Source organism: Schistocerca gregaria, chromosome 4 (assembly GCF_023897955.1).
Source record: "Schistocerca gregaria isolate iqSchGreg1 chromosome 4, iqSchGreg1.2, whole genome shotgun sequence".
NCBI lineage: Eukaryota > Metazoa > Arthropoda > Insecta > Orthoptera > Acrididae > Schistocerca > Schistocerca gregaria.
In genome coordinates this window covers 537,889,302-537,901,335 of record NC_064923.1, presented here as the reverse complement: position 1 = coordinate 537,901,335, position 12,034 = coordinate 537,889,302, and the positions used below count along the sequence as shown (strand labels likewise).

Here is a 12,034-nt window from a genome sequence, read left to right as displayed (position 1 = left end):
TACAAAACACCTGGAATCGAAACTAACCCGGAGAATAACCCCACTGCCTTTTTTTTTTTTAAAAAAAAAGTTTGGGAACGGATTCGCTAAATATGGAGGGAGCAATAACCATTCACACAGAAAACTAATGGGAAATAAAAGTTTTGCAGCAAATCACTTAAGTGGCACATGTGTCCTAGAAGGGAATGCAAACAGAAAAGTCCAATAACAGACTGTAATGCTGTCTCTAATACGTTTCGCTACCAGTAATAGAATCTTCAAATCTTTTATTACCCTATCGTCAACATCCATAACTCGGAAAAGAATTGCAAGCAAAGATTCGACTGAAGGCAGCAGAGTACAATCAGAGTTCAATTCAAGGTAATTTACTTTTATAATTTGTTTATTACAGACCATTGTCTTGATTACAACAAAGGGCCATTATACACAAAATTGCATGTGCATGTATTTTCAAGATAATTTTACTTTCCTATCTCCTTTTTCTGTTCTGAACGTCACTAAGTTTACATTGTCTACAACACTATTACTTATTGTCTTTATTTTGTCTGCTACTTTTATCACTGTAACGTTTAGATTGCTATCTATCGTTTTCCTTGACGAATTTTTCGTCGTCCAGAGAACGAAAGCTTTCAGACTAGCAACATCATCTGGTGGATCTTTAGCCTGTATATTCCCTCACTAAGTCGTAGAGCACATAAACACAACTTTTGGTAACATTATAATTCATGTTGACTTCTGGCCTGGCGTCACTTGCTTCTTTAGCACCTGAATCATAATGATCTTGGGATCAGAGAAGTAGTACCGCTCTATCATTTGCTGGCGCATAAGTCGCCAACGTTAATTCATTGGTAAGTGAAGCGTGTACCACCCTGTGTTTGTTTTTCAGAATGGGAATTCTGTGAACTCTGTTTTCTTATGCCGCAATGTGCTTTCCAGCATCATATTCTGTGCTAGAAGGAACTCTCCTATCTCACAGAATGTAAAACAACTGTTAGCTTTGACGGCCCTGCCGGTCCCATATAAATTACTGATCACATGCTTGGTTTCACGAAGACTTTAGGTCTTTTCTCTTTCCTCATTATTTTTTTACTGTTTAAACTTCTATACTGTGTGCGTAGAAAGCTTTGGCGTCTACTGCAATCAAAACTTTCATTCCATATTCGCTTGTTTATCTTCTCATGAACATGAAAAATGGACATGTTCCCCTAAATGCAAATCAACTGTTCATTTGAAATCTGCTGGTTGCACTGTCAAATTTTTGTCTGATGTGTCTGACATTCTAGGTTAAGGTCTTGTTATTTTATCATGAAAACGAAGGAGATCTAAAATTTGAACAAATCTGTCCTTTCCCAATTTTCTGTAAATACTGACCTCGGCGCCATGAATTTACTACTCATTCTTTCTTCACTCTCATAAGACTCGCAAGAATACGCAATCCACAAAATACTATCAATTCCTCTGCAGTAATACCGTTCAACGAACTTGGGTGTTTAGAAGTGCCCTCAAAATTAGTTTGGAGACAAATTTCATTCAGTATATCACCAGTAAAAAATGTTTCATGGTTTCACATATGTCTGAAACGTTTTCACTGTAAGTTGTCAACTCTGGCTTACCTGTAACCATGCTGTCTGCAACGACTTTGAGGAGGAGATAACTTTTTCCACAATTTACCTTTCTCCTATAATTTTTTCGACCATTTCGCTGTCACCAGAGTTTACATTTTTATCACCTATGTCAAAATTGTCTTCATTTTCAGAGAGATTCACTTCGTTTACGTCGGATGTTCACTCAGTCCATCGTTAGTAATGTCAGAAGTATCACCAGAAAACATATCTGTATCACTGTCGTCATCTGAACTTGCATCCAGTACCTGTTGTAGTACTTTTTGTATTGCTTTCGTACGTCCTTTAGAGGAAGCCATTTTCGTCAGGTAAATGTCTGCAGCTATGAGTTTGTTGCTTGTCAACAATCACTGGAATGTTTATTTTTAAATGATGAGGTTTGTCAACAGTGTAATTAGAACAAGCAAAACTTAAAGTAAAAGTTAGCCACATCAACCAGTAAGTGGTTGTCGATCGCTCCACTGCCATTGTTATAGTGCATACGTATGTAAATATAACTTCGATCATGTGTGTAATAATAGTACCATAAATCACAAGTACAGGAAATGGTTAAAAGATTCTTTCTTACTGCAGAGTCCCTTATAGTGCAAAGTTTAGGAAATAATAAACTGTCCAAAGTAAGAGGAATGTCACAAGTCGTCTGTAAAAGTTGCGAATGAGATGTACAATTTCCTCTTTGTCGGTGACTATACCGGTGTCTCCTTCTATAGCAGTTAATTGCTTGTGGCCCATCATGATCTTTGGTTTAGCTTTGTTTAAGCTAGAGAAATCTTTATAAAGGATGGCGTAGGTAAAAGTAGCCTGGGTAGGTCTAAAGAAAATGCAGTGAAATTACAGAAACAGTGAGCTTAAATGGACTTACCATTTACGTACGATCGAAAACACACTGAAAAATAATTTGTAGAATATGTTGAAAGTGACACCCCGCAACGTCAGTACACAGCTGTGCACGTCTGAGCATTTTCACATGCATGCGGCGTAAAGATCGGATATCGACAGCGATAACTTCACGGCTGATGTTGGCTTTCAGTTGCTGCATTATGTGTGGATTTTTTTTTCATACACCTTGCTCTTAAAGTGTCCCATAGGCAAGAAATCACTTGCTGTTAGATTCGGCGAACGTGGTGGCACTAAATGTCAGCTGACAGTTCGCCCTCAATGAAGATGTCATGGACTCCTTCAGCGATACCTCAGACGCCTGTCAAGTAGGCTCATCTTGCTAGAAGAGCCGGTACTGTCTTTCATATTCAGCAAGTTGACCACAAAAATATCAAAAATATATATACGTGCAATCGTCTTTAGGGTAGTGTCAACAAATATCGGTCCAATGGTGTATTTTTCTGATACACCGGACCACACTCCGATTTTTTAAAGCATGGTGTGGTTGCTGACACACAGCGTTAGGTTTCTATGTTGCCCAGTACCTCGTGTTGTGTGATTCACTAATGAAATAATGGAAAGAGTCTAGCAAACCGTCTTTAATGTTATTCTAAAGCCACGTGCGGTATTCTACACGTTTATGACACTCATCTTGCCGTAAATACTGCACAACCATCACACTATATGGCTTCGGATTGATACATCTAGCCGCGCGGGATTAGCTCAGCGGTCCGAGGCACTGCAGTCATGGACTGTGCGGCTGGTCCCGGCGGAGGTTCGAGTCCTCCCTCAGGCATGGCTGTCTGTGTTTGTCCTTAGGATAATTTATGTTAACTAGTGTGTAAGATTAGGGACTGATGACCTTATCAGTTAAGTCCAATACGATTTCACACACATCTGAAAATTTTTGAACATTAATACCTCTAAATATCAGTTGGTAATTACTCCTATTTACAAACATTTAAAATCAAATAAAAACAGTCTCGATCACGTTTCCAGATTTTTTATTTGTTGGCAGAATTTTTCGGCCCTTTGCTCAGACCCCCTTCAGGCTTGTCCCCCTCATTACGGATGCTAGTGGCGGGGAAAAGCCCAAAGATGGAGATGGTCTCAGGAAAGGGCCGAAACCGGATGCTAAAAAATTAAAAATGTGAAAACGCGATCTGGACTGTTCTTATATGATTTTTAGCATTTTATACCCATCACTGTTCTGCAGTCACAGAATACTTTCAAAAATTTTACGTACACCATTTGGATCAATTTACACGTTAACGTCTTTATGCTCTGAATAATTCGTCGGCGAATATCTGCAATAACCTCTGGTGTGCGAATTGAAGGAATTCTTTGTCGTTTTACATCTTCCCCAGATCCGTAGGTGAGCCAATTTTTATACAGATTTTGTATTTCTCTCTCTGCTGATAGTCCTCTATTCTGATACTTCACGTCTAAAATGTGGCTAGTTTCCTTAATCGAACTTGTTTTCATATATACTTCCACATTCAGTTCTTTCTTCTGTGGAGCAAGTCATTTTGCAGACCGCAAAAAGAAACTTCTATCTTCCCTGATTGAATGAATTGAAATGCTGATTGAAGAACGATAACAATTTATTATTGCGGAAAACAGCCCTTTGTTTTAGCTGTTTATTTATTTTATTTATTTATGCATTTATTTTACGTGGTGAGATTAGGGTCTTCAGGCCCTCTCTTACACCTAACCAGGCATATTCAGATTGAACGAATTTCAGTTTGTACAGAACATTATGGACATACCACGTGTTACACAGTATTACTGTTAAAGAAAAAATAGAGATTATAACAATAGTACAAGGATAATTATAACACTCAAAAATAATTATGTCAATAATAATAATAATAATAATAATAATAATAATAATGACTATGTATTTGAAAGTAAACATTTTTTTCCTTTAAGAATGTCACTCCTATTACTAGTTGGGAATTTTCTCGTTATATTCTTGCAACTTGTGCGTTATTCACATCGAGCAGAGACATAAGGCAATAGAATGGGGTGAAAGAGATTTAGAAGAGGTAGCTAGGTTAGCGGAAGAGAAATAGAATGGTAAAATTCGAAGCTATGATGGAGAGGATAAAGAAAGAGATGAGAGGGGCACAACAATGGTGGCTACACCGTCCCTAATATGTAAGTTTTGAGTTCCCTCTTGAATATTGAGTGGTTCTGGATAAGACGCAGATCACAGGGGAGCGCGTTTCGTAGTCGTACGGCTGAGATGGAGAATACACGGAGAAAGGTTTTGTGTTATGTAAAGGTACAGCCAAGATGCTAGACGTATTCGATCTGGTACTGAGGTTGTGGAATGATGATAGGTGTTTAACGTGAGAAGATAAGTATTGAGGGCACCAGTGGCTAAGAAATCGATGAAGTAAGCACATCGCGTGGAAATCGCGTACCTTATGTCGGCGTATCCAACCTAGCTGGGAGTTTGGAGGACTTATATGATCAAACAACCGAATATTGCACACGTATCTAACGCAAGCATTCATCACTAACTCGAGGAATCTAGAATTTTCACTATTTGTGCCGTGTTGAGCTACATCACAGTAGTAAAGATTAGGCAAGACTAGTGTTTGGACTAATTTTTGTTTAACATTGGTTGGAAACATTTTTCTAAATTTTTGGATTTCATGTAGAGAGGAGAGCGATTTCGGGCAAGCTGTGACTGTTTCTTCTTCCCAGTTTAGGTGTTCATCCAAGATTATTCCAAGGTCCTTTACACTTTTTTGGTACGGTAGTTGGGTACTATTGAGGAGTATTTGAGGGACTGTTTCGCGAAAGTACCGGCTGATTAACTTTGGATGAGATATAAGAATGACCTGAGATTTCTTGGGGTTTAGTTTCAGACCTAGGTTCTGTGCCCATTGAGAAACAGAGCAAAGATCTGTTTACTCTGCTTCAGAAGTCGAGGTACTGCTTTCGCTTTCAGAGGGGAACGTGCTACTTGAAAAGTGTACCACCCGATAGTTTGGCAGACAATATCTGTAAGAGCTACGCGCATAACTTACCGCTGCTGGCCTGCTGCGCAGACCGACCGCTGTGCTCGGAGAACCAGCAGCTGACGTACGGCGTGGCGCGGCGCGAGGCGGTGCGCGTGTCGTGCGAAGTGGACGCCAACCCCAGCCACGGGCTGTCGTTCAGCTGGAGTTTCAACGGCAGCGCGGACGAGCGCGAGCTGCCGGCCGCCACGTGGTCCGTGGAGCGCGGCCGCAGCCTGCTGCTGTACACGCCGCGCGCCGAGGCCGACTACGGCCAGCTGCTGTGCCGCGCCAGGAACGCCGTCGGCACGCAGCGCGCGCCCTGCGTCTTCCAGGTCGTGCCCGCAGGTCAGTAGTCGCAAGTGAGGTATCCTCACACATTTTTTCCATCACTAGTTACTGTTACTGTGGCTCAGTCTGGTTAAACGGAAATGCAAGGAAAGAGAAAGCACACGTTTACAGCTTAGTACGCCGCTTTTCAGCCGACAGAGTTTGTTTTAAAAAGATGAAGGTAACAAATAATAAAAGCAGGTGCTAAAATCGGTGACTTAAATGATAAAATGGCGGAAAATCCTGGAACTTAAAAGATCAAACAAAGGGTTGATGATGCTAATAAAAAACATATGAAGCAGACAGGTAAAATAATAGACAGACAATTAAAAAAGACGGCGAAAGTCTGCTTTCTCTTCGGAAGAGATATAAAATTCACACCCAGCGACAGCATGATTTTTGTTCACAACACTTTGGAAAGACAAACAACACTGAACATTCACTGGAACATTGCATTAAAAAGTTGGCACAAATATGACATACCACAGCTGAGGGCAGACGGGGGGAACCTGGACAGATGATGAGAAAGAATAGGGGGCGGGGGGAAGGAGAGGAAATACGAAGTGGGGCAGAGAGGGTAAAGGAGTCGATGGAGGACGAGGACCCACAAGAGAGGGAGGGGGGGGGGGGGGGTGCTGGGCAGACAGGGAGTGGGGAAAGGCAGAGGAGTGGAATACAAAAGGACTTGTGGGGCGGGGGGGGGGGGGGGGGACGAGAGAGGCAGTTCAGACAGGTAAGGCGGGGAGAAAACAGAATGGAAGGGGGGGAAGAGGGAGGCTGGGGAAAGGACAGAGGCATGATGACTGGGTGTTGTGTGATGTCCTTAGATTAGTTATGTTTAAGTAGTTCTAAGTTCTAGGGGACTGATGACCATAGATGTTAAGTCCCATAGTGCTCAGAGCCATTTGAACGAAAGGACAGAGGAAAGGAGGGATAAACAGAGGGAGAGAGGGCATCATCTGGGAGGGGCAGTTGACGGAAGCCACCTTTGGATAGGAGATGAACGGTGTGGATATGGAGGGTAGGGTGGACACAACAGTGAAGGTGTGGCATAGGGTGGGGATTGGATGGGAGAGGAGCAACCCGGGGGTGAGGGGGATCTAGGTCGTGGGAGGTGTAGAGTATGCGGATATGTTGGAAGAATAGGAGCAGATGGGGGAAAGGAATGAGGTCAATAGGAGACGGGAGGCGTATGTGGAAGGGCGAAAAGCTTTTGGAGGTTCAATATTTTGAGCAAACCAACATAAACATTTTTCTTTATGTGGATGTAGATGTATCTGTACCTGTGAAATGAACCTCTTCAACGCAAAAAAAAATTATTAATTAATTAACTTGCTCTTTGACTTCTGTCTTTAACAAACTTAAGACAGGTAGCGCATTAAAAAAACTCTCTTTTGAATTTTTTTGCCAAGATGCATACATTATAAAATTTTTACCTCTCCGATACAAAAATTTGTGAAAAAATTGACTGTAAATGAATGTGTTTTCTTCGTGGCTGCTGTAAAGAGAGAACGGGTTAGGTACAGGATGAGATGGCGGTCGGAAGTTTCTAAGAGGAGCCAGGCAAAGTCGGAGAAAACTTGCAACTCGCGATGAAGACACCGCCTCCCTTAGCGGCTACAGTATTCACCGTCGCCTAAGATTTCCTTTTCTGGAAACACGGCAGTATGATATCTTCTGACTAAGAAACTAGTCGCTTAGGGAACGTCTTGAATATAAAAGCTGACGGCGAAGTATTGCGCGTCGTTCGGACCGTGATAGTAGCAGATTCGCCCAGTATTGTTAATTCGCGAAGAAATCACTACGCACTGTGTTACTAAACACATCAATAGTTTTTATGAAGGTCCTAGGATCCAGCATCGAGTAAATGTTCGTAAAGATATTTACCTTACTATTGTCCACAAATTCAATTTTTATTCTTGACAATCGCGATTACATGTTGATCTCTGCACTTCACATTACTTCTATATGCAAACTTATCTCCAACAATTGCAAGAAAAACATAGAGGCTCCTCTTTTTTCAGCAAAGAGTGTTGTCGTTAGAGCAAAGAGCGTTGTCATATCATATTACGTTAGCGCATCATCGCTGGTACTCACACCTGGAATATTACAGTTACATTACATTGTGTGGGGACATTATAACGTGTAAATTAGCTGCTAATGTTACACCTACAATCTCATGAAATCTACTTTGGACTTTCATCATAACGTGTAAACTACACAATTGTGTATTGCGTTCTGAAAATATTTTTTTCTCGTTATCGAGTACTGCCCATGTCCAAAGCATCTTTTTACTACCTGTCCAGGCAGATATCTGTTCTTGCAGTTTGTCGGTTTTATTAATGCCCACCCTGTATACCGGTCGCTTCAGGTGCCTTTAAATGTGTGGTTTATGCAACCCCGACATATTCATATGCCACGCGCCAGGTTTTCAAATTTTCTCGGTCGCTATTCGCAAGCTTCTAGTCTTACGATAAAATGAAAGTGACCTTTATGTCGGAAATTTAATGTAGTTGAATGCCGTACTGGAATATGGTTTCGCTAGAGGCCGAAGTGTTCTAACTCTCCAAGAAAAACAGACCTTCAAATGCGGTTTTCTTGAATAACTCGAAAACTGTGACCTCCAACAAAATCGTATCCCAGTATGAAGTTTTAAATAAAATATCCCACAAAAAGTTTCTGCTTATGTTTTCTGTTGAACTAATAGTTCGTGTGTAGCGATTAAGAGAAATGAAAATCTCACATGATTTACAAAGATACTGCAGGTTGCAAAAACGCCACAGGTAGGAGAAGCTGAATCTTCCTTACATATGAATATTATATTTTTATTTATTATGTATACAATACATATATTTTACACATCATATGGCGCTCCAGTAGGTATATAAAACATGTATGTAATCGAATGAAATCTTGTGTGAAAATTTGTAAGCAATTGGTGAAGAGGTTTAAAATTTTGGACAAGTTAACATTAATATTTTTATTTACAATTATTTCAGGTATGCCTCCAGACAACTATACTTCCCCTGCTTATATTATTGCCGTTACTAACACAACCATTTTGGCACCAGTTAGTTATTATGGTCACTGTTACTGTTCTTGTTATTGTTGGTGGTGTTGGAGCAGTCAAGTTTCTGTTTCTCAAGCAAATGGAAAAGAATACAAAGCTTTTTCCAGTTAAAAGACAAAAATTTAAAAAGATTGGAACATCAGTGTAAAAGTCACTGGGATGAACGTTCAGCAGCAGAGGAGTGTTGTGAAATTGGGAGAGGAGGAGGACAATTAGGTCATTAGAGATGGAGCACAAGCTCGGATTACGGAAGGATGGAGAAGGAAAGTGACGGTCCCAAAGATTTTGGGAAATCACTGAAAACCTTAATTTGGATGGTTGGACGCGGGTTTAACCATCGTCGTCCCAGATGCGACGAGTCCAGTGTGCTAACCAGTGACCCATCCCGCTCGGTGACATTTGCGCAATCAATTGAAACACCGATCTCATATAACTGGATGAATAAGGTCTGACAGTCGGGCTGAACAAGCTGCAGAAGGCCCAGTGGTGCCAACTGTTCGATCACCGTGTAACTCTCACCCCACATGCGTCATCGGTTGCAGGTATGGAGAGACGAGAGGTCATGACGGCGCTCGCCTGGCATGGGTTCTAGCCAAGGAGCTCCTGAGTTGGCCATAAGCGCTCAATGCACCCCACCTGCGAAGAGCAAATGGCAGGTCCAGACGATCAGCCACTGAAGTGCTTGCCCCATCCGATAAAGCTTGAGTTTGGTGAACTAAGGGGATATAGTGTAGCCAATGCAGTAAGGCCTTGCAGTGAATAATATTTGGCAATAAAAATGTTGACGAACAGGAAAGCAACAAATACAGACGTAATAATTGTCGAATTGCTGTAATATGGAAGCCTGTAACTGAAGGAGTATGTGCTAAATCTCATTAGTACACTCCTGGAAATGGAAAAAAGAACACATTGACACCGGTGTGTCAGACCCACCATACTTGCTCCGGACACTGCGAGAGGGCTGTACAAGCAATGATCACACGCACGGCACAGCGGACACACCAGTAACCGCGGTGTTGGCCGTCGAATGGCGCTACCTGCGCAGCATTTGTGCACCGGCCCCGTCAGTGTCAGCCAGTTTGCCGTGGCATACGGAGCTCCATCACAGTCTTTAACACTGGTAGCGTGGACGTGAACCGTATGTGCAGTTGACGGACTTTGAGCGAGGGCGTATAGTGAGCATGCGGGAGGCCGGGTGGACGTACCGCCGAATTGCTCAACACGTGGGGCGTGAGGTCACCACAGTACATCGATGTTGTCGCCAGTGGTCGGCGGAAGGTGCACGTGCCGTCGACCTGCGACCGGACCGCAGCGACGCACGGATGCGCTCCAAGACCGTAGGATCCTACGCAGTGCCGTAGGGGACCGCACCGCCACTTCCCAGCAAATTAGGGACACTGTATCTCCTGGGGTATCGGCGAGGACCATTCGCAACCGTCTCCATGAAGCTGGGCTACGGTCCCGCACACCGTTAGGCCGTCTTCCGCTCACGCCCCAACATCGTGCAGCCCGCCTCCAGTGGTGTCGCGACAGGCGTGAATGGAGGGACGAATGGAGACGTGTCGTCTTCATCGATGAGAGTCGCTTCTGCCTTGGTGCCAATGATGGTCGTATGCGTGTTTGGCGTCGTGCAGGTGAGCGCCACAATCAGGACTGCATACGACTGAGGCACACAGGGCCAACACCCGGCATCATGGTGTGGGGAGCGATCTCCTACACTGGCCGTACACCTCTGGTGATAGTCGAGGGGACACTGAATAGTGCACGGTACATCCAAACCGTCATCGAACCCATCGTTCTACCATTCCTAGACCGGCAAGGGAACTTGCTGTTCCAACAGGATAATGCACGTCCGCATGTATCCCGTGCCACCCAACGTGCTCTAGAAGGTGTAAGTCAACTACCCTGGCCAGCAAGATCTCCGGATCTGTCCCCCATTGAGCATGTTTGGGACTGGATGAAGCGTCGTCTCACGCAGTCTGCACGTCCAGCACGAACGCTGGTCCAACTGAGGCGCCAGGTGGAAATGGCATGGCAAGCCGCTCCACAGGACTACATCCAGCATCTCTACGATCGTCTCCATGGGAGAACAGCAGCCTGCATTGCTGCGAAAGGTGGATATACACTGTACTAGTGCCGACATTGTGCATGCTCTGTTGCCTGTGTCTATGTGCCTGTGGTTCTGTCAGTGTGATCATGTGATGTATCTGACCCCAGGAATGTGTCAATAAAGTTTCCCCTTCCTGGGACATTGAATTCACGGTGTTCTTATTTCAATTTCCAGGAGTGTATATATTCAGCTGCAGTTAAGTAATCTAATGGGTGTGATTTGGCAAAAATATTCTCCATATTCAAGAAAGGCAACATAACCGACGTATACATCTGTAGACAGCCTCATTAACATATGCTATAACGTCTATAACACTACATTAAATAATAAACTGCGCCATCTCAACAATCCTTTTAGGATAATTGATGTAATTTAGCATAGAACGATGCTGAACTCTCCGTTTCTTTAGTCTAAAACAACTTGTACACAAAAGGAATCAAGTTTTCTCAGAGCCTTTTTATGTTATGGTAAAGACTTTAACGAAATTATATTGACACCTGTTCTGATGGGTTATGGAAGAAAGACACCCCAAATACATCTAATTACCTCTCTTAAAACTCCTTACGAAGAGACAAAAATTACAATCGAAGATGGAGATAACATATGAAAACAAATAATTACACCACTTGGAGTTATGTGACCTGTCCCCAGCTGCATTCAACATCCACATGGATGACCAAGTCAGGGCCTTGAAACAAGGTTTAGCATAGAGAACGACAATGAGAAATATGTGAATACTGTGCTATAGACATATAATCAAATAATAATGCAAGAAAATGAAAATAATCTTCAAAGAGCAGTTCATAGCTTAATTTGTCAGCATCTGAAAATAACATGAATACCTCCTCTAGTAAAACTAAGATTATTAAATTCAACAGAAAATCGCCTACATGAACTAAAGCATTAATAAATTATGTATTACTTTCCATCCTCTCCTCCTCCGTGACCCCCCCCCCCCTCTCTCTCTCTCTCTCTCTCTCTCTCTCTCTCTCTCTCTCTCTCTCTCTCTCTG

At 42.7% G+C, this 12,034-nt stretch overlaps 1 protein-coding gene across 2 annotated transcripts in view; it reads left to right on the top strand.

The window, feature by feature from the left end:
* Nucleotides 1-12,034, top strand: part of LOC126267335 (nephrin-like) — a 747,526-nt gene that overhangs the window by 663,284 nt on the left and 72,208 nt on the right. For both annotated transcript variants that reach the window (XM_049972441.1, XM_049972440.1), the window contains exon 10: nucleotides 5,564-5,860. In XM_049972441.1, coding sequence (XP_049828398.1) covers nucleotides 5,564-5,860 — 297 coding nt within the window. The remainder of the gene's footprint in view (nucleotides 1-5,563; nucleotides 5,861-12,034) is intronic.